Source organism: Leopardus geoffroyi, chromosome C3 (genome assembly GCF_018350155.1).
Source record: "Leopardus geoffroyi isolate Oge1 chromosome C3, O.geoffroyi_Oge1_pat1.0, whole genome shotgun sequence".
Lineage (NCBI taxonomy): Eukaryota > Metazoa > Chordata > Mammalia > Carnivora > Felidae > Leopardus > Leopardus geoffroyi.
Window position 1 is genome coordinate 104,529,876 of NC_059338.1, and position 23,639 is coordinate 104,553,514.

General features: G+C 37.5%; 1 protein-coding gene across 36 annotated transcripts in view; it reads right to left on the reverse strand.

Annotated features, from left to right (window-relative positions):
* The window catches only part of RIMS2 (regulating synaptic membrane exocytosis 2), a 612,588-nt gene that overhangs the window by 406,391 nt on the left and 182,558 nt on the right, over positions 1-23,639 (reverse strand). For all 36 annotated transcript variants that reach the window (XM_045453947.1, XM_045453935.1, XM_045453941.1 and 33 more), the window contains one exon: positions 20,622-20,932. In XM_045453947.1, coding sequence (XP_045309903.1) covers positions 20,622-20,932 — 311 coding nt within the window. The remainder of the gene's footprint in view (positions 1-20,621; positions 20,933-23,639) is intronic.

Consider the following 23,639-nt stretch of genomic DNA (forward strand, 5'->3'; position numbering starts at 1 on the left):
CAGGGGAGGGGCAGAGAGGGGGGGAGAGACAGAATCTCAAGCAGGCTCCACACTGTCAGTACAGAGCCCAACATGGGGCTTGATCTCACGAACCATGAGATCATGACCTGAGTCGAGATCAAGAATTGGACACTTAACCGAATGAGCCACCCAGGCACCCCTCTAAGTCCATATATTTCTAAGTTATATTTTGTTACATTTGTTTTTACCAAATTCAAATAGTTAGACGACTACATCATTAGTCCTGACTTCCTGGATTATAAATTCTTATGGCATAGAGCATCTTCTACCTTTTTTTGTATTTCTCTTTCTATATGAGTGTTATAAAGTATATACTTAAAAAATATTATCGGCTAAGTAGCTGAAGTGATATTTGCTGCAATATAGTTCCATGCAGAGCTTTCTACAAGTCCAACAAGTACTAGGCATGATTTTCATTAGATACTACATAAAAGCCCCCAAGAAGAATAGGGAGATCATGTAATGTATTGTCAATGTCAGGACTTTTGAGAGTAAAGTAAGTGCTCTTAAAAATTATGCTGGGACAACAGGTATAAGCCAGGACTGGCCCTAACAAATGGGGATATAGGTCACCTTACCCAAAAATAGACTGAAGAACCTGGAAAACAGCAAGATATTTAGTCACATTCGATAAACTGAAGCTAAAATGTGATGGGTCAAAGCAAACATGCATAAGAACTGCTTTAAAAAAATACATTAAATCACCTAAAATGCTCCATCATCATTGTAGGTGTCTAAGGAACAAGACTATACCAGACATCAGTCTTATATGTAGCAACAGTAGGTTAGTTCTTTTACGCAGGTTAACGTGTTCTTACAAAGACATTACCAAAAGAATTATTCTAAAGGGCACAGAAAAATACAGTACTGGATTGCATAAATAAATTCAATTTTCGTAAACATAGCATAATTGTAACAGGTAAATGGTATGAAAAAGCCCATTGGTGGGGGCGCCTGGGTGGTTCAGTTGGTTAAACGACCAACTCTGGATTTTGGCTCAGGTCCTGATCTCATGGTTTGTGAGACTAAGCCTCGCATGGGTCTCTGGGCTGACAGTGCAGAGCCTGCTTGGGATTCTCTCTCCCCATTCTCTCTGCCCTTCCCCTGCTCTCTCTGCCCTTCCCCTGCTCACTCCCTCTCTCTCTGTCAAAATAAATAAATAAACTTTAAAAAGAAGAAAAGAAAAGAATCAGTTATCTACTTGTCTTTTCAGTGATTTATTTAAATTCATTCCAATTTGACTAATAGTCATTGAGTGCCTACGATTTCTAGAACCTAAACCAGGCATGCTTGGACACAAAGATGTAAAAGACAGTATACTTTAAAGTTGCTCAAAATTTAGTAAGAGGGAAACAAGTTGATAGAAGGTCAGATGGTGGTAAGTGCTATAATAGAGGTGCACTTGTAAGCAAAAAATATCATTCTTGCTGGAAAAAAAAATAATGGAAAGCTTCGTGTAAGTAGGGATATTTAGGCTAAGATTCGAAGAAAAAGTAAGATCTAGGTGGAAATGCCAAGGTACACCCTTACTTAAGGATCTTGGCACTTACACTTTCTCTGCCTGGAGTGTTCTTCCTCCGGATAACCACATGACTTACTTCTTCACCTCTTTCAGGTCTTAACTCGATGTTAAGGTGTTCCCTAACCTCTAATTTAAAATTGCTAATCATCCCTCCTCCCCCTCAAAAAAAAATCCCTTTCTCTCTTCCCCTGTATTATCTTCCTCTGCAGCACTGAGGCCAGAGCGGAGGAGGTCCCACTCACATCTAAGGGAATGGCGCCCCCTGGCGTTCTCCACACGCACATAGCCTCCAACACACAGGCTTCAAGTTGTTATCACTATCCAGTTAACTAGTTATTTCTTACCTCTTTGTCTTCCCCAACTAAAAAGCAACCTCCATGAGGGATTTTTGTCTGTTTTGTTCCCTGCTATACCCTCGGCACCTAGAAAACTGTCTGGCACACGATCAACAATAAATATTTGTTAAATTAGTATATGCATAGCTAGAACAGAATTCTAGATAAAGAGGTACAGCATGAGAAAATACTCTAAATTTGAAGAATAAAAGATACTTTTTAAATTCATTAGTTATCTACTATGGCTGTATTATAGGTTGCATGAGGCAGAAAGTAGTAGGAGATGAGGTTAAAAAATACAGACAATTAGTGAGCCTCAAAAAATTGAATGATAGGATTTTGAGCCAGAAAAATGTATGTTTCAAATGAAACTATACCTCTGATTTTGGAATCTTGAGAAACCATTTTAGTATAAAAAAGGGTATCTTAAGCCCCACCTTACATTCTTGTGGGAATTAAAATTAAACACCTTACATTTTTTCTCGCAGAGCCTAGAACATAGTAGGTAATCAACGGATGCTAACGTCCCTTAGAAAACTAAGGATTTGAAATTTAAGTACAAAATGGGAAGGTATCAAATGAGAGGAAATGAATGACTTTGTTATATCTGTACTTTTAAAATCCTTGTTCTGGTGGGGATGCAAGCTGGTGCAGCCCTCTGGAAAACAGTATGGAGGTTCCTCAAAGAAACTAAAACAGAACTACCCTACGACCCAGCAGTTGCACTACTAGGTATTTATCCACAGGATACAAGTGTGCTGTTTCGAAGGAACACATGCACCCCCATGTTTATAGCAGCACTATCAACAACAGCCAAAGTATGGAAGAGCCCAAATGTCCATCGATGGATGAATCGATAAAGAAGATGTGGTGTATATATATACAATGGAGTATTACTCGGCAATCAAAAAGAATGAAATCTTGCCATCTGCAACTACGTGGATGGAACTAGAGGGTATTATGCTAAGTGAAATTAGTCAGAGAAAGACAAAAATCATATGACTTCACTCATATGAGGACTTTAAGAGACAAAACAGATGAACATAAGGGAAGGGAAACAAAAATAATGTAAACACAGGGAGGGGGACAAAACAGAAGAGACTCATAAATATGGAGAACAAACAGGGTTACTGGAGGGGTTGTGGGAGGGAGGATGGGCTAAATGGGCAAGGGGCACTAAGGAATCTACTCCTGAAATCATTGTTGCACTATATGCTAACTAATTTGGATGTAAATTTTTAAAAATAAAAAATAAAAAATTAAATTAAACAAATAAAAATAAAATAAAATAAAATAAAATAAAATAAAATAAAATAAAATCCTCATTCCGGAAGGAAAGTAGAGAATGGAGAAAAGCAAATAAACTGAGACCCAGAAAACCAGAAAGCAAGAAACAATACCTCAACAGGGCAGTGATATCCATAACTGGAAAGGAAGGGTTGAATACAAGAGATATAGTAAAGATGCAGTTGGCCAAGCACGTCAATAAATATTCACGGAATATGAAAATCAGGAGAAAGAGGGTTAGAAAATACTATGTAACTATCTTAACTTGAGCAGCAGGATGATTGATGGTACATCAGAAGAGCTGGGGAATGACAACAGAGCTGCCCCTTTGGGAGGAAACACACACTTAGATTTAGAACATTTTGATTTTGAAATAGTTATGAAACAAAAAGTAAGACTGTACAGCCTGCAATTGTAAATACAAGTCTGGCACATGGGGATCTCAGAACTAGAGACAAACATTTTGGAATAAATATAATATTCACCTAGGAAAGGCAATGATACACCAGATACACCAGTCTGTTTTTCACACTCTCCAGTGCCAGCTTAATCCACTGAGTAGTCCTATAGCCATCTCTGCAACTAGAATCAAGTCATTTTGCTTCAGGGGCACACCTTTGCCATCTGGTGGCAAAAATGATAAATGATAAATATCCTTGATCATTCAAAAGCTGAACTCTCTTATCACTTATCAGTGCCATTTCCAGCAATATATTACAGGGAAAGAATATTTCATACTTCATTTCTAACACAATTGCTATTTCTCTTCTCACTTTTTGCTCTGATCACTAATACACCCAAACTATATAGCTGGAAGAAATATTTTTTAGTACAGTTTTTTGGCTGTTTTTTTTTGTTTGTTTGTTTTTGTATTTATTTATTTTTGAGAGACAGAGAGAGACAGAGCACAAGTGGGGGAGGGGCAGAGAGAGAGGAAGACACAGAATCTGAAGCAGGCTCCAGGCTCTGAGCTGTCAGCACAGAGCCCGACATGGGGCTCGAACTCACAGACTGTGAGATCATGACCTAAATCGAAGTCAGATGCCTAACGGACTGAGCCACCCAGGCACCCCAGTTTATTTATTTTTTGAGAGAGCCAGAGACAGAGACAGAGACAGAGCACGTGAGCTGGGGAGGGGCAGAGAGAGGGAGAGGGAGAGAATCCCAAGCAGGTTCTGCACTGTCAGCATGGAGCCTGATGCCTAGTTCAAACTCACGAACTGCGAGATCATAACCTGAGCCAAAGCCAAGAGTCTCATGCTGAACTGACTGAGCCACCCAGGAGCCACTGAAAGAAGTATTATTGGTAAAAATATAACCTCCCTACTCTCCAGAACCTTCCCACTTTTCCACAATTCACTCATTGCATAATCTAAGATACATCACAAGTTACTTAGCTAAATGAAATTTAATGCATTACTAGAGCTCAGTTGCCAAGTATCTTACTTGCAATGACTAATAGTTTGAATTGCTTCTGTAGCAGAAATGGACTTTTGAAACTAGATACATGCTTTGAACAGACTGATAAATAGAACAGTACAGAACATCTATAAATATACCTTAAAATACAATAATTCAATGTGTGATAAAAATGGCATCTCAAATCAGTGGGATGAAAAGATTCACCACTCAATAAACAGTTGTGGGACAAAGAGTAACCACGTATATAAAAAAGTAAGGTTAGATCTGTACCTCACACCATAGTCTAATAAGTTTCTGATAGATCACTGTTTCATAATGTCAAAGAAAAATCATAATAGTATTAGGAGAAGTCAAAGGGATATTTTTAATCTTAGTGAAAAGACGGCAATAACAAAGGATTCGACTATACCCCTCTCCATTGAATATATATAAAAATAGCCAATAAGCACAAGAAAAGATGATCAATATCATGAGTCATGAGGGAAATGCAAATCAAAACCACAACAAGATAAAATTTCACATTCACAAGCATGACTGTAATAGAAAAGACAAGAAAATTGAAAAGATATGGCCACACAAAAACTTGCATAACAGCACTATTCATAATAGCTCAAATGTGGAAACAACTCCAATGTCCATCAACTGATGAATGGCTAAGTAAAATGTGGCAAATTCACCCAATGAAATATTATCCAGTCATAAAAATGAATGAATTACTGACTCCTGCTCCAACATAAATGAACCTTGAAAACATTATTCTAAGTGAAAGAAGCCAGACACAAAAAGCCATATATTGTATGATTCCATTTTTATGAAATACCCAGAATAGGCAAATCCTGGGAGGTATAGATTGGTGGTTGCCAGGGAGTGGAGGGCAGGGGAGAATGGTGACTGACTGCTCATGGGTATGGAGTTTCTTCTGGTGATAGTAGAACTGCTCTGGAATTAGTGGTGATGGTTGCCCAAATTCACAAATATACTAAAATCCACTGAATTGTATAATTTAAAGGGTGAATTCTACCTCAAGTGAATTAGATCTCCATTTTTTAAAAAGTAAATGGGAGTCATAAAAGAAAAAAATCCCAAACACTGTAAAAGACATGGTTATGTGTATGCACTGGAAAAAGGACAACATAAGCAAAACCAAACGACAATAACAAACTCAGAAAAAACATTTGCAATCTCAGGCAAGCAGAAATCCCCTACAGTTCCTGCCACCTGGTAGAAACACCTTGTGTTATCCCCTCCTTTTGAGTGTTGGTGGGATCTGTGAGTATGATGGGATTATCATTCCCATACATTATATGACAAAAGTGAGGTGATTTTGTAGATATGACTAAGGTCCCTACACAGTTGACTTTAAGTTAATGAAAAAGGAAATTATGAGAGGTGGGCTTGATTAAGCAGAAAGTTAACAACCCTTTAAAAGAGCTTATAGAGGTCAGAGACAGAAGTCAAAAAGATTCACAGCAATATAGACATTCTCCTGTTGGTTCGAAGAAAAAAAAAACTGTCATGCTATGGAAAGGGACACTTGGCAAGGAACAATGGGTGGCCTCTAAGAGCTGGGAGCCTCAGTCATACAATTTCAAGGCATTGAATTTTGCCAATAATCAGTGAGCTTGGAAAAGGACCCTGAGCATCAGATGAGACTACAGCCCCAGCCAACACTTTGATTTCAGCCCAGTGAGACTCTGAGCCAAGGATCCAGCTAACCTTTCCCCTGATCTTGACCCATGGAGCTGTGAGATAATAAATTTAAATTATTTTAAGCCATTAGGTTTTACACAGCAATAGAAAGCTATATACAATCCACTGCACCAAGAATTCTCTTCCATAATACACATAGAGATGCTAAAAATCCATTTATTTTTTAATGTTAATTTTTTTAATTTTTTTTTTACATTTATTCATTTTTGAGAGACAGAGAGAGACAGAGCATGAGTGGAGAAGGGGCAGAGAGAGAGGGAGACACAGAATCTGAAGCAGGCTCCAGGCTCTGACCTGCCAGCACAGAGCCCGACGTGGGGCTTGAACTCACGAACTGTGAGATCATGACCTGAGCCGAAGTCAGACACTCAACCAACTGAGCCACCCAGGCGTCCCATAATGTTTATTTATTTTTGAGAGAGAGAGTGAGCAGGGGAGGTGTAGAGAGAGGGGGCGAGGGGACAGAGGACTCGAAGCAGGCTCTGCGCTGACAGCAAAGAGCCCAATATGGGCCTCAAACTCGCGAACTGTGAGATCACGGCCTGAGCGGAAGTTGGACATTCTACACTCAACCAACTGAGCCATCCAGGTGCCCTGAGATGCTAAAAATTCATTCAGATAAAGACTAACAGAAAAACGGGCAACAGAGTTAAAAAAGAAAAAAAGGAATACAAATATTTTTCAACATATACAAACATGCTCAACTTGATTCATTTATGATACAAGAAAGATGAAAAGTCCTATAACTTTGGAGTGCCTGGGTGGCTCAATTGGTTAAGAGTCTGACTTGGGCTCAGGTCATGATTTCACAGTTTGTGGGTTCAAGCCCCGCATTAGGCTCTCTGCTCTCAGCACAGAGCCCACTTGGATCATCTGTGTCCCTCTTTCTCTGCCCCTCCCCCACTGGTGTTCTCTCTCTCTCTCTCTCTCTCTCTCTCTCTCTCTCTGAAAATAAATAAACTTAAATAAAAAAGGTCTATAACATTGTGTTGGCTAAAGAGTTAGAAAGCAGTAACTAAATTGTTGACAGAAGAATAGATTGGTACATGCTTTATAGTAAGCAATATAGCAATGCCTACAAAAAATCAAAACTGCACATACATTTTTACCAAGTGATCACAATTCTGGAAGTTTTATTTTATCTTATAGATATGCTACCTATATGTACCACATATACATGAGATTATTTATTACAATAGTGTTTATAATAGCAACAAATTGGCAATAACCTAAATGCCTGTCATAGGGACTAAATAATTTTGACACACCCATTAAAAGTAATGATAGGGGTGCCTAGATGGTTCAGTTGGTTAAGCATCCAACTTGGCTCAGGTCATGATCTCATGATTTGTGGGTTTGAGCCCTGTAACAGGCTCTGTGCTGACAGCTCACAGCCTGGAACCTGATTCAGATTCTGTGTCTCCCTCTCTCTCTGCCCCTCCCCCGCTGTGTCTCTCTCTGTCTCTCAAAAATGAATAAATGTTAAAAAAAAAAAAACTTTTCAATAAAGTAATGATAAAACACACTCATCAGGTACTAGCAAAAAAAAAAAAAAGATCTCCAACATATACACACGTATATATGTATGTGTATACAATGTATCATTTTAAAGGAATAAATATATATACATATATAAATATGTATATGTATACCCCTACATTTGAAGAGAACATTTATAAAAATTTACACAAACAAAAACCCAGTGGTTGTACAGGAAAAAGAAACGGAGTGAGTAGGGTATGGAACAGGTATATAAAATAGGGAGATACCATACAGAAGAAGAAATATATCTTGAAACATAAGAAAATCCTTCTCCATGAGCTCAGAGGTCTTAAAATTTACTCTCAAAAAAAAAAAAAAAAAGTTCAAAAAGAAAATGTAAATCAAAAACGGGGGTAATTAAGTAAGATTTATTTATTTATTTATTTTTTGAGAGGGAGGAAGAGAGAAAAGCAGGGCTCACCCAATGTGGGGTTCGTGCTCACCCGAAGTGGGACTCAAACTCATGAACCGTGAGATCATGACCTGAGACGAAATCAGATGCTCAATGACTGAGTCACCCAAGCGCCCTCAAACAAGATCTTAAACCATATCTTAAATCAGCATTGCAATCTTTCAAGTGCAATAATATTAAGTCATTTTGAACAAAATAACTTCTAACACTTCCTGTTAAAGAAAAAATAAATTTAATCCAATTTTACTAAAAATATGTGTTTTTCATATAGTATTCATTTTTTTTTTACTTCTAACCTAGGGGAGAAATGTAAGCTTTTTTAAAGTGTCAAAACTATGGTGAGAATTAATATCAAAAGACAGGAAAACTCCAAATTCCATGTTGTAAATGAGTTCAAGAGTTGTTACTCTTGCCTCGCATACAGTTTAAGAGGCACAAAACATAAAATTCTACTTATATCCTTTTCAGTCAGGGTAATCTTGTTATGGTCCACTAGCAAGATCAATTTTGTTATTCAGTGTCAGATCAAAATGCCTACAGCCCATCCTAAAATACTTTTATATGTGTACCATTATGTACATAATCAAATGGTGAGACATTTTAATAGCTTTCAAATGGCAGACTTTATAATTATGTTCTAGCTATCTCCACCCCAATTAGCATAAATCTCAATTCAACTATGTGTTATCCTGGACCTTAACCATATTTTCATAGCAAAGTTTCGTTTCTTGACTACTGAATCTCCTATAAGTTAGCTTTAAGCTAACGTATTGTATGAATTCCCAAGCATTATTTAAAATAGATATGCCAATAATGTACTGATTTTCAATATGAAGGCTACTACAAACTCCTTTCATTCAATTATTTAACGAATTGAACATTTTGAACAAACTGAATTATTAAACAAATTCTATGCGTGGTCATTTTCCCCACCATGTAGAACAGTTGAGCACTAAAAACCTTTTTGGAGACATACGGGAATAAAATCGACAAAGCTAAGAAACAGAGACAAGATACCGAGATCAAGTTCATAGTATTTGAATCCGTAACTCCAGTTATTCATAAGGTCTATCCTCATTCTTTTCCTGGGGGTTCTGTCAGACACTCCAATGCCCTTATGATTCACCCCCCTTTTTCTTAAGCTATTTTATAATTCCATTCATTCAGCATTTTGACAAGTATTCACTGAGCACCACTGTGTGTCAATTACTGTGCAAAGTGCTATGTATACATTAATGAAAAAGATACACATGACTCTTGCATCAGGAAATTTACTTTGCTCAATTACTCCTTTACTTTTATAGAGAAAATTTTCAATGTTTTTTAAAATGCTTTTATAGAATGTCAGCATTTACTGGTGCAGTGAAGTTCTTTTCTTTTCTTTTTTTAATATAATTTGTTGTCAAATTGGCTTACATATAGCACCCAGTGCTCATCCCAACAAGTGCCCTCCTCAATGTCCATCATCCATTTTGAAGTTCTTCTTCAAATGGAGTCAATAATTTACTTTTTGGGTGCCCCACCCCGAAAAAATTTTTGTGATTGAAAATGACTAAAATGAGTTTTAAAGAACTAACATCAAAAGAAAAGTCATGCTTGACAGAATGACATGTAAAATACACCTTCTGTATCTGTATTATTTTGTCATCTTTAGATCTTCTTAAAGTAACTAATTTCTAAAATAGATGTTGCTTCTTCACCAGATTTTATTTTCCTTTTTGAATTCACGTTTTCAGTGACTATGAGCCCTCTAGTGGAAGGCAAAGAAAACAAAAATTTTGTGCAAATTACACGCTGCTCAGTAAGAATGCATTTTCTTTTTTTGGCACCTTGCTGATGAAATAGCTATTACAAAATTTTTAAAAATCACAAAATAATAAAATACACAAATAGTTGTAGGCTTATACTATACAATAAATGCCAAGACCACTGTAGGAAAAAACATTCAGACCACCTTCTATGCACTCTATGATAAGACTGTTCAGCCTCTCTTTTCTGAACATATTTCACATACAACTAACCTACAATTTCTGAAGTCTCCCACAAACGTGACTTCCTGCATCTCAAATGCTAATGAATGAGCCATGACAAAACAGGCCTCTATACCAAAGGGCAAGTGCAGGAGCAATGTCAAATATTCCTCCCACCACCACCAGTGACCTTTAGATCACACTTCGTTTTGTCAGTGAGCGCCTTGCCTCCTGCCCTTAAAGGAGATAAGTTAACTATCTTGTGTCTGAAAAGTAAGGGGAAGGCTGGATTCTGGCTGGCTGTATTTCAGATGAGAACTCTGTTCACTGCACAGGCATCCCACACAGAATGAAATCAGGAGCTTTAAGTACAAAGTCGAATCCTACCAAACTTACCCCAACTTATTTTAATGCAACTCTTTTTTTTTTTTTTTTTTAATTTTTTTTTTTCAACGTTTATTTATTTTTGAGACAGAGAGAGACAGAGCATGAACGGGGGAGGGGCAGAGAGAGAGGGAGACACAGAATTGGAAACAGGCTCCAGGCTCTGAGCCATCAGCCCAGAGCCTGACGCGGGGCTCGAACTCACGGACCGCGAGATCGTGACCTGGCTGAAGTCGGACGCTTAACCGACTGCGCCACCCAGGCGCCCCTTAATGCAACTCTTAATGAAACACTTCACATAAAAAACCCAGGATAAATGCCAACCTATGCAGGCTTCCAGGAGAGAACAGGTATAAACTGGGACTGTCCTAAGTGTAATGGCAGAGAGTGCAATTCCTTTTACAGGTCACTTAAATAAGGAAACTTGAGAATGGTTCAAGTTTAATTCAGCTGAAATAGAATTAAATATTCCTTGTCACCTAAATATTGACATTAGATAAATACCAAGAGAAAGGCTGACTTTTACACTATGGAACCGACTAAAATATGTTAAACATTTAAAAAAAAAAAAAGACATAGCTTATCTTTCAAAGTTCATATCATATTCTTAAAAATAAGTCTCTTAAGTGTTGGCCACATAAGAAAACGTCATTATATATCTTCAAGTCTACTGTTTGATCATTCTGCCAATAAAGTCCAGGATTAGTCTGTCTAGAGGTTTAATGACTCATGGATCTCAAAGAATCAGCTTCTGGCTTCATTGTTTCTATTTTCTCTTTCACTGATTGCTGCTTTAGTTTTTGTTTTCTTTATTCTGCTTACTTGGGTTTAAATTGCTTTTCTTTTCTAAGTTTCCTAAGGTGGAAACTGACATCAATGCTTTGAGATGAGACCTTTCCTATTTTCTAATATAAGTATCTATTGCTATAAACTCTGCCCTAAGTACTGCTTTAGTGGCAGCCTACAAATTCCACAGTATGTTTTCATGTTAATTCAATTAAAAATGTTTTCTATCCTCTTATTTGAAATCTTCTTTGATCGTTAGGTTATTTAAGAGTACATTAATATATTGGGGGATTTTTCCATAGATCTTCCTGTCACTGATTTCTAACTTAATGCCATTGTGACCAAAGAACATATCTTTTATTACTTGGATTTGTTTCATGGCCAAAATCTGCTCTATCTTGGTTACCGCTCTGTGTATCTCTAATAAGAATGAATATTCTGCTGTTTGGCGGACTGTTCTATAACCATCAATTAGGTCAGGTTACTTGATACTAATGTACAAGTCTACTCTATCTTTGCTGAGTTTCTGCCTACTTGTTCTATTAGTTATTAAGACAAGGGTACTGAAATCTCCAAATATAATTGTGGAATTGTGTATCTCTCCTAAAAGTTTTACCAGTTTTTGCTTCATATTTTTGTTTGTCCTTTTATTTAAAGTGTGTTTAACTGGTGGTTACCAGAGGGGAGAAGGGTGGGGGGTAGGTTAAATGGGTGATGGGTATTAAGGAGGGCACTTATTGTGATGAGCACTGGGTATTTTATGTAAGTGATGAATCACTAAATTATACACCTGACACTAATATTACACTGTACGTTAACTAACTGGAATTTAGATAAAAATCTGAGAAACAAAGAATTGGTCACTATGTTTTCAAATTTTTCTTAGGACTCTTCATGCTCTCCTCTCCTTCGAGGACCCAAATTACATGTATATTAAATACTTGATACTGTCCCACTGGTTGTGATTCTTTCACTTACAAGTTATTTTACTCATTTTTATCTGTATTTCATTTTGCATCATTTCTATTGGTTTGTCTTCAGTTCTCGAATCTGTTCTTCTCTCAGTACCTAATTTTCCATTATCCCCATCAAATGTATTTTTCATTTCAGATATTATAATTCTCATCTCTACAAATTCAATTTGGGTTTTATTTTTTATATCTTATTCATCTCTAATTTACTTTTTAAAATTGTATGGGATACAATTATAATAACTACTTTACAGTTTTTCTTGCTAATTCTACTATCTGTATCACTTCTGGGTTGACATCCTGTGTCTTATTACTTTTTCATTATTGATTGTGTCTTCCTACCATTTTGTATGCCCAGTTATCTTTGGATGTCAAACATCGTGAACTTTATCTTGTTGGGTACTGAATACTTGTGTATTCCTATAAATCTTCTTGAACTCCTGGGAGGCAGTAAAATTACTTAGAAACAGTCTGATCTCTTCAGGTCCTGTTTTTATGATCTGCTATTCTGTCCCTCAGCAGTGCTCGTTTTAGCATTAATTATTCCCCATTGCAAAAGCAAGACTTTCCAAAATACCCACTGTTTCAGGAATCTTGAGGTTTGCTAGTCTGGCCACAAGGAACAGACATTATTCTTGGTCCTGGGTGAATGCAGGCCCATGTTCCCTCTCCACATTTTGGATGACTCTTTCCCTGGCCACAGTTGCCAATCATTACTCCACTGAATACACAAAAAGAACCCTCTTCAGATCTCCAAGGTATCTTGCTGTTCATCTGTCTCCTCTCTGGTATTCTGTCTAGCAAACTGTAGTTGCCTTGGTTTCCTGAAGCCCTCAGAACTGTCTCCTCAACTCAGGAAGACCTCTGAGTTCTATACTCTTGTCCCTGTGCAATAGCCTGAAAACTCTCTCAAAGCAGCATGCTAGGGCAATCGTGGAGCTCACTTTGTTTATTTACCACCTTTCAGGTGTTATTCTCCTTGATTGCCTAATGCCAATTTCTAAAAAAACACTGCTTCAAATATATTGTCTATCTTTTCAGATGTCTGAGGCTGAAGGGTAAACCCAGGCCCTATTACTCCATGTATACTGGAAGCAAAAGTCTTAAGCATATATTTTAACTACTACTTCTACTTTAAAATAATCAAATAAATGTTGCACAGCAAAGGAAACAACCAACAAAACTAAAAGGCAACCTATGGAACGAGAGAAACTATTCGCAATTGACATATCTAATAAAGGGTTAGTATCCAAACTATATGAAGAACTTCTAAAACTTGACACCCCAGAGCCAAATAATCCAATTTTAAAATGGGCAGAAAACACGAATAGACATTTTTCCAAAGAAAACACACACATGACCAACAGATCATGAAAAGATGCTCAACATCACTCACCATCAGGGAAATAAAAATCAAAACTATAATGAGATATCACCTCACACTTGTCAGAATAGCTAAAATTAACACAAGGAACAAGTATTGGTGAGGATGTGGAGAAAGGATTCCCACTGCTGGTGAGAATGCAAACTAGAATAGCCACTGTGGAGAACAGTATGGAGGTTCCTCAAAAAGTTAAAAATAGAACTACCCGGGGCGCCTGGGTGGCTCAGTCGGTTGAGTGTCTGACTTTGGCTCGGGTCATGATCTCACAGCTCATGAGTTCAAGCCCCGTGTCAGGCTCTGCACTGACAGCTCGGAGCCTGGAGCCTGCTTTAGATTCTATGTCTCCCTGTCTCTCTGCCCCTAACCCACTCACATTCTGTCTCCGTCTCTCTCAAAAATAAATAAACATTTAAAAAATTAAAAAAAAAATAGAACGACCCTACAATCTAGCAATTGTACTACTAGATACTTACCCAAAGAATACAAAAATACTAACTCAAAGGGATACATGCACCCTGAAGTTTACATCCAAAGTGTCCATCAACTGATAAATGCATAAAGAACATAGATAGATAGATAGATAGATAGATAGATAGATAGATAGATAGAATGGAATGGAATATTACTTAGCCGTAAAAAAGAATGAAATCTTGCCATTTGCAATGACATGAATGGAGCCAGGGAGTATTATGCTAAATGAAATAAATCAGTCAGAGAAAGACAAATACAATATGATTTCATTCATATGTGGAACATAAGAAACAAAACAAATGAGCAAAGTGGGGGAAAAAAAGAGAGGGGGGAAAATCCAAGAAGCCGACTCTTTAGAGAACAAACTAATGGTTACGAGAGAGGAGCTGGGTGGGAAATGAGGTGAATAAGTGATGGGGATTAAGGAGTGCACTTGTGATGAGCACCGGGTGATGTATGGAAGTGTTGAATCACTATATTTTACACTTGAAACTAATATTGTACTATATGTTAACTAATTGGAATTTGAATCAAAAATTTTAAATGAATTAATTATTTAATCAAATGTCACAAAAGTACTGGTAGGTTATAAACATCAGACAATAAGGAAATTACAATGATTACAAAACTACTAAACTTTCATTACACTTAATTTGCCTTAAAACTTTACATTTTAGATCTAAGATAATCACTTTGTATTTTTATTATTGTCTTGTCGTCACTTATAGCTGGGAGCATACTCACCATCTAACAAAATGCACTGAAATGTAACTGAGTCATATGACATTGTTAAAATTTTCCAGCCAGAACAAATGCTTAAGAATCTGGCATGCCTAACAACAGATGTTGGCAAGGATGCGGAGAAAGAGGATCCCTCTTGCACTACTGCTGGGGATGCAAACTGGTGCAGCCACTCTGGAAAACAGTATGGAAGTTTCTCAAAAAATTAAAAATAGAACTACCCTATGACCCAGCAATTGCACTACTAGGTATTTATCCAAGGGATACAGGTGTGCTGTTTTGAAGGGGCACATGCACCCCAATGTTTATAGCAGCACTATCGACAACAGCCAAAGTATGGAAAGAGCCCAAAAGTCCATCGATGGATGAATGGATAAAGAAGATGTGGTATATATATACAATGGAGTATTACTCAGCAATCAAAAAGAATGCAATCTTGCCATTTGCAACTATGTGGACGGAACTAAAGGGTATTATGCTAAACGAAATTAGTCAGAGAAAGACAAATATCATATGACTTCACTCATATCAGGACTTTAAGATACAAAACAGACGAACATAAGGGAAGGGAAACGAAAATAATATAAAAACAGGAAGGGGGACAAAGCATAAGAGACTCTTAAATATGGCGAACAAACAGAGGGTTACTGGGAGGGGTTGTGGGAGGGGGGATGGGCTAAATGGGGAAGGGGCACTAAGGAATCTACTCCTGAAATCATTGTTGCACCATATGCTAACTAACTTGGGTGTAAATTTAAAAAAATAAATTAAAAAGAAAAAGAATGAAATCTTGCCATTCCCAACTACATGGATGGAGCCAGAGAGTATTATGCTAAGCAAAATAAGTCAGTCAAAGAAAGACAAATATCATAGGATTTCACCCATATGCGGAATTTAAGAAACAAAACAAATGAGCAAATGGGAAAAAAAAGAGAGAGAATCCGAGAAACAGACTCTTAACTATTAAAGAACAAACTGATGGTTACCCGAGGAGAGGCGGGCAGGGGGATGGGTTAAATAGGTAATGGGTAGTAAGGAGTAAATCCTCCATCCCAAGGCCTCTTTGTAAAACAAATATTTGTTAACATCCCCTTGACCATCTTGAAAATGAATTCAGAGGTAAAAAATCTAACTATATATGTACTACGTAAGATATATATTCCTAACTGTATAATAAAGAAGAAATAAATAAGAAGTGTATTTTAAATACTTCTTTTTTTTTTTTCAACGTTTATTTATTTTTGAGACAGAGAGAGACAGAGCATGAACGGGGGAGGGTCAGAGAGAGGGAGACACAGAATCCCAAACAGGCTCCAGGCTCCGAGCTGTCAGCACAGAGCCTGACGCAGGGCTCGAACCCACGGACCGCGAGATCGTGACCTGAGCCGAAGTCGGCCGCTCAACTGACTGAGCCACCCAGGCGCCCCAGAAGTGTATTTTAAAAAACAACATATTTAAATAAGTAAATGTTCAGCCACCATGTCGTAATAAAGGAGCCAGGGGCTTGCAACCACATGAATGTAGTCCATCTGCCACCAGGTAGCTGGTTTCCACCTTCTGACCCCCTCTCAATAAATATGTCAGAACTCGGGCACCTGGGTGGCTCAGTCGGTTAAGTGTCTGACTTTGGCTCAGGTCATGATCTCATGGTTCATGAGTTCAAGCCCTGTGCTGGGCTCTGTGCTGACAGCTCAGAGCCTGGAGCCTGCTTCAGATTCTGTGTCTCCCTCTCTGCCCTTCTTCTATTTGCTTGCTCTCTCGCTCTCTCTCTCTCTCTCTCTCTCTCAAAAATAAACATTAAAAAAAATATGTCAGAACAGTATCTTCCAAGAACCTTACATGTTCACTTATATATGCCTCTTAGTGGCAATGGTACAGAAGACAACTGTCACTGAGCTATTAAAGGCCACTGGTGTTTCCCTTCCTAAGATATTCTTAGACGCCTCACTACTGGCCTTCACTACAAGTATTGGCATCACTTGTTATAGAAATACAGATTTTCAAGCCCTACCTCAGACCTACCGAATTAAAATCTATACTTTAATAAGATCACCACATTATAGTATGTAAATTAAAGACTGAGAAGCCACTGGGCATTCCTGAGGAGCATGACAAAGGGTAAGCCAACTGTACATAATTTTTTAAATGGTTATTTCAAAACTTATTCTGAAATAAAAAAAAAACATATTTGAAAACCTCTAACAGGGGCGCCTGGGTGGCTCAGTCGGTTAAGCGGCCGACTTCAGCTCAGGTCATGATCTCGCGGTCCGTGAGTTCAAGCCCCGCGTCGGGCTCTGTGCTGACAGCTCGGAGCCTGGAACCTGTTTCAGATTCTGTGTCTCCCTCTCTCTGACCCTCCCCCGTTCATGCTCTGTCTCTCTCTGTCTCAAAAAAATAAATAAACATTAAAAAAAAAAAAAAGAAAACCTCTAACAATATTTTACCTCCAAATTGATAATAAATATTTACCATTTTATGAATAAACTAATTAAGTAAATGCTTAAAACTCAAAACTAAGATCTAGGGCCAACTGATACTCATTCACTCAATAAATACTAAGGGTCTATGCGTAAAGCACTGTGCCAAAACCTGGGAGGGAAGAGGTCATAAAACAGGTCAAAACTACCCCAGAATGCAGTTAAAGATCAAACTGAGACGCCTTAAAAGAAAAATAAGTAACATACTTTTGTATCTGTCAAACACAATTCTAAGATCCACAGAGATTTAAAATAATTGAATCAAATCTTCTCTTTTTGTGGCCACCAGTTTCTGAATGGTATTGAGGAAACAAATCACTAATAATACTTTAAACTGAAGTTATATTCCTTATCAGTAGCTCCATTTCACAGTCCAACTCAAACTGCTCAAAGATCCACTCCGGTAAGAAAGACAATAGATAAAGACAAAAAAGGAGCAACAGAGAGATGGGGGGAGGGGGTGTTACCCAGACAAAAAGGAAGGAAAGAAAGAGAGAGAGAGGCTAGGCGGCAGACAAGGAGAGAGCAGAACAAGAAAGCAGGCTTAACTGAAATAATTTAAACAGTAACAAAAGAAAATGGGCAAAGAAAGGAGACATCAGCAGAACAAAAGAGCTAACTACTCTCTAGGGTAGGAGTTGGCCAACAGTTTCTGTAAAGGGTCAGAGAGTAAATGCTTTAGGCTATGAGAGCCATATGGTCTCTTGTAACTACTCAACCCTGGAGATGAAACTGAAAATAGCCATAAACAAGAAGTAAATGGAAAGGTATGGCTGTGTTCCAGGAAATCTTTATTTATGGGGAGGAGGCGGTTGGGGGGGGGGGGGGGGCGGAGAACAGGTGGCAAGCCAGATTTGGCTTCAGGGCGTAGTTTGCTGACCCATGACCCAGCCCATGCCCTAGGGGAAAGAATTCACTGGGTTCATACATACACACTTAACAAAACAAATTGCTGTCGAATCTGCATTTAATAATGATAAAACAAATGCTCTTTTTTTTTTTTTTTTTTTTTTTTTTGCTTATAATAGTTTGCCAATGAAAGAAGAGTTCAGAGATAATATTGAAAGATATCTTTGGGGGCGCCTGGGTGGCGCAGTCGGTTAAGCGTCCGACTTCAGCCAGGCCACGATCTCGCGGTCTGGGAGTTCGAGCCCCGCGTCAGGCTCTGGGCTGATGGCTCAGAGCCTAGAGCCTGTTTCCGATTCTGTGTCTCCCTCTCTCTCTGCCCCTCCCCCGTTCATGCTCTGTCTCTCTCTGTCCCAAAAATAAATAAACGTTGAAAAAAAAAAAGTTAAAAAAAAAGAAAGATATCTTTGTTCTCATCACCACCTTCTACAAAGATTAGAGATGTGCTTCTATCTTCCTTACAAAGATGAATTAATCATTCATAAACTTATTGGATTTATTCTAAACGTCTACAACTTCCTGAGGAGATACATTCCAAAACTTAATCCTCTATTATGTGATCCAATGTTTTAGTATTTCCCTTTATTCTTCCTGAACCTATCTTTCTAAAGTCCAAAGGAGACTATCTCATGCATCTATCTAGTTTTTGCAGAATGTGTCTATGCACTATTCATTTGACTTATTCATTAAAAATGTGTTAGAAATTCTTTAAAAATTCTATCTCCATTGGTTATCATCTATCTTTTTATCCAAGTTCATATACCATGACCATGATAGTTGTCATTTTACAGACTTTATTGATTTCTAAAGTCCTCGTATAACAGACACTGCCACGGTCCCAATCCACACTGCCTCATCATCTACCAGTCCCTGCATAGCAAAGTCTTACTATATCTCCCTAAGTGCTTTCTCTGGCCAAAAGAACCTGCTTGGAGAATGAGTTCCAAAGAGTTAACACCTTCCAAGAACAACCCTAGACCGATAACAAAGGAGAGGTAGGGGTTATAAATGCCTCATCTCCTTGCCCATTAGGTAAGATAACTCTGAAGCCATTCTACCCTGCCTCCGGGAAGTCCCACTAAAATTGAGACTCGTTTGCCAAAAGAGGTAATCTGCTCTTGAATGTGCAGTATTGTGTTTTTTCTCTTAACTGGATCATTGCTCACTCCTCTACACGTGGTGTCTAGGATTGCCTTCCAAATTATTTTGTCTGCCTAAGGTGGACCTCAATCAAACTAAGAGGGTCCTCTAAACTTAAAATCCTTGGGTTCCTGAGATTTTACACTGAGACATGTTCAGAGTATTTCAGCCATGAAACCACCACTGTTTTCCCCAAAGATAGGATTACCTTGTTTCACTTTTGCTAGTTTTCAAAAGAACTGGTGAAGCCATCATTTTATTATTCTCACAAGACACAGCAGCACATTACGGTGGCAACTTTAGGCACAATATAAGGTGACTCCCAGTTATCTTACCTGTGATAAATGAATGCTCAGAACCCAACATCCTATTAGTATAATTTTAGATTTGTTTTTCCTCAAATGCATGACTTTGTACGTAGTCACACAGAAATTTATGGGCCACTTCTGGACAACAGAAATAGTATAAACCAGATATATTATACAGATTTTTTTTAGTTTTCAATTCAAATAGGAATACAGTATAGAAAAATAATCTTCCCATGAAATTTTTTCATTCTCCCCTTTCAAAGGTAGGAAATATAGAACCATAAATACTATTTATAAAGTCTCATATTTTGAACATGAAGAAGCCAACAGAATTGATCCCAAGTAGCCCACAGATACAGAAAACTCATGAAACCCTTTTGTCTATTTGCCTCCTTGGGAAACTACCTCCACCTTCAGCCTAATGTAGAAGTTCTAGAGACATCAGAAATTTTCCCCATTCTCTTACCTCCCGCTTGTGGTTAGTCCGTTCCATCCTACCTCTCTAAAATGTCTTAAAACTGTCTCTTCTTCATTCCCACTGCTCTTATCCCAGTCTGCCTTTCCTATGCCAATAACCTTCTATCTAGTCTGTTTTACTTCATTTCTTCCTTCTGGAAAATCAGATAACCTAACGCTCCCTCATTAAACCTAACATTGTTCAAACCTCTAATAGCTCAAGTCCTAAACATCACTTTCAGCATTTATATAAAACACATGGACATTTACATGACATTTAGATAACTCGTTGCCTAAACATTTCAATGTATTTGTATTTCTGTTTGGAATGAAGATTAAAAATAATGTTTACCTAAAGATTAAACAAAATGTTTACCTGTCTGAAGCTATGTCACTGGCAATTTGGTGCTTCACTCCTGACCCATTTTTAATAGAATCCTGTCTTGTGAGCCCATGAGATCGACTTTTCTCCACTGCAGGTACAGATAAGTCACCTGAGGGTCCTTGGAACTGGGCCTGCTCATGCAGTTTTGCCTTCTTCTCCTGAGGCGCCTCCTCGTTCCGCAGTCCTCGGAGAACCTTTTGATCAGGTTGCTGTGGTGTGTTAGATCCACTGTTATAAAACCATGCTCCTGATTTAGTGAGGATTTCTTGTTGTTTTCGGCACAAATTACATACCCACATAACCTGCACACGAATACACAGGGAAAAAGATTAGTGTTTCCAAAAGTTAAAACACAAATAAAAAGACAGTTCAAACCAACAAAAAATTACATGGTTATCCTTTCTCAAGTTAAAATGTAATCCAGACTAAACGCTAATATTAATTCTATCACATATCCTTTCTTTTAATTTTGTCCGAGTAATTATAATGAAACAATGCTAACTGACAGCAGAAATACGAAACGAGAGCACCAAATTACTACCTGTTTATCTGTAGTCTTTTCAATTAGTTTTTATTTAAATGAGGGGCACGGTATAGTATAGAGAAAATGGATTTTGAGGCTAGACAGACTTGGGTTTAAATACCAACTCCAAGATTAGAAACTTTGCAACCTCGAACAAGGCAATAAACCTTCGTATCTATAAAACTTAGCTTCCTTAATGATACAATAGAGAAATAGGGATGATAATGCTTGTTTTCCTATATTGTTTTGAGAACTGAAGGTTGGAAATAATTTATACAAAATGTCTAGCACAATGCTTGGTAGATGTTAGACTTCCAGTAGATCACCTACCTACCGGGAATGAGGCTAATCTATCATCAATTAACTATATTATAAGCTTCTTAAAGGGGCATTTATTTCTTTGAAGTAGCTCCTAATCGCTAACATAAAGCTAGGAACATTGTTGATCTTCAATAAAAACCTATTAGTTGCCCAATTTATAGAAGGACACTTGTTTTTATTCTTATTATAAGAAAAATTTACCACTGTAACCATTTTTAAGTGCTTAGTTCAGTAGTGCTAAGTATATTCACATAGTTGTGAAATAAATCTTCAAAACTTGTTCATCTTGCAAAACTCAGTCTATTAAACAGCAAATCCCTTTCTCCCTCTCTCCATCCCCAGGTAACCACCCTCCTACACTTGAATTTTTTCAAGATCAAGTGTAGATATAGATATCTACATAGATAGGTTTTTCAGCCTCTAGAAATCTAAGAATATTACAGCTGGTATTTGTGTGACCAGAAAATCTTCACCCTCTTCTAAGAAATCTTTTTCTATTAATCAGAAAAAAATAAAATTATATATTCATGAAATAAAAGGTGAGTTCATATTTCAAGTAAGTATTTTCCGATGTTTATGTCAAAACTGAATCTTACACAGCTCTCAAGATTACTAAACACCTCTTCATATTTTAAATAACTTATAATAGTAATAGATAGATAATTGCAGTAAAAAGAAGATTCATTATGGTGTTTTCAACTGATATAAGAATGTTTCTGTAAAATGCCATTTATAATTTTTAATTGCCCTTATTCTTGTTCATATTGCTTGTATAATCCATATCATGCATTGTACTTAATCATTTTTTATTATTTTGTTATCTCTTTGAATGTATATACATTTCTTTGTTCCCCAATTAAATTCAAAGCTCATTGGGGACAGGGTTTATATCTTCTATTTGCATAAAGAGACACTATCAAGCACAGGACAGTAAGACCTTCTAATTGCTTGCTAACTTGAATTTTTTTGAAATCTTTCTCGGGGAAAGATAGTAAGATATCTGATATTATTACACTAAGATATATGTTTCACTGATTTCCAAAGGGATTAGTCATCAATAATGTCAACATATATGTGTGCCTATTTTATTTTTATAATAAGAAAGCATTTTTGAAATGAAAATAACAAAATATCACTCAAAATTAAAAAAAAATACCTCATAGTACAAATTTCTTTTGTTTTGAATGTTCATGAAATATATCTAACTCTCAGAAATCAAATTTCAACCAAATTCTTCAGGCTTTTGATGCCACCTTGTGACAAAAGTCAGTATTGCAGCTCTCTCTTAAAAGTGAAAGGTAAACTAAATAATAGAACCACAAAATGATGTTCAAATAAAGTTTGAATCTCAACTTTCGTTTTATTTTAAATAAATAACTATTCATATTATAGTGATAATAGAAGCCACCTGATTTCACAATATGAATTCATCTGGAATAAGTCAGAATATTGAGGATTAATATCCTTTGTGCCTGCTAACTGACAATAAAACAGAGTTCGTGAGTCAGACAACTATCCAATCACAATCATCTGCGGAAACAACCTGCTTCATTATTTGTCACAAGTAGGTTACTTAAGTTCTTCTGGAACAGAGATTCTCGAAGACTATCCTCTGGGACACACAACAGCATCAGGATCACCAGGCCCCATTCCAGACAGGAATTCTGTGACAGGACCCAGAAATCTGTGATTTTTTTTTTTTTTTTTTTTTTGGTCAAATCCTACAGGAGATTCTGATGCCTGATAAAGTTAGAGAACCATTGGTTGAGGCAGAGATTCCCAGCTTGATACAAGGAACGGGTTACAGGTGTGCTCCCCAGTGACTATGGAAGGCCATGAGCCGCCTTCCCAATTTACCTCAGTGTGAACTATTCATCATCCAAATGGTGACAGCAACATTTCTGTGTAGCCCCAAATTAGAAGAAGACTAGGAAGAACCGTGGGCCTCGTTTCCTCATCTGTTAACACCCAGCGGACACTAATATGAGATAAATGAGCACGAGGCACGAAGGATGATGTTGGATTCCTGTTAAAGACTCTCACTGCGCTAACACTCTCCCTATACTCTCTGGGATACCCACACTGGCTGCTCCTTTTCTGACTAGACACTCTGTCCCCTCCTAAACTGCCAGCTCTTAGTAGTCTCATATCCTAACACCCGATTC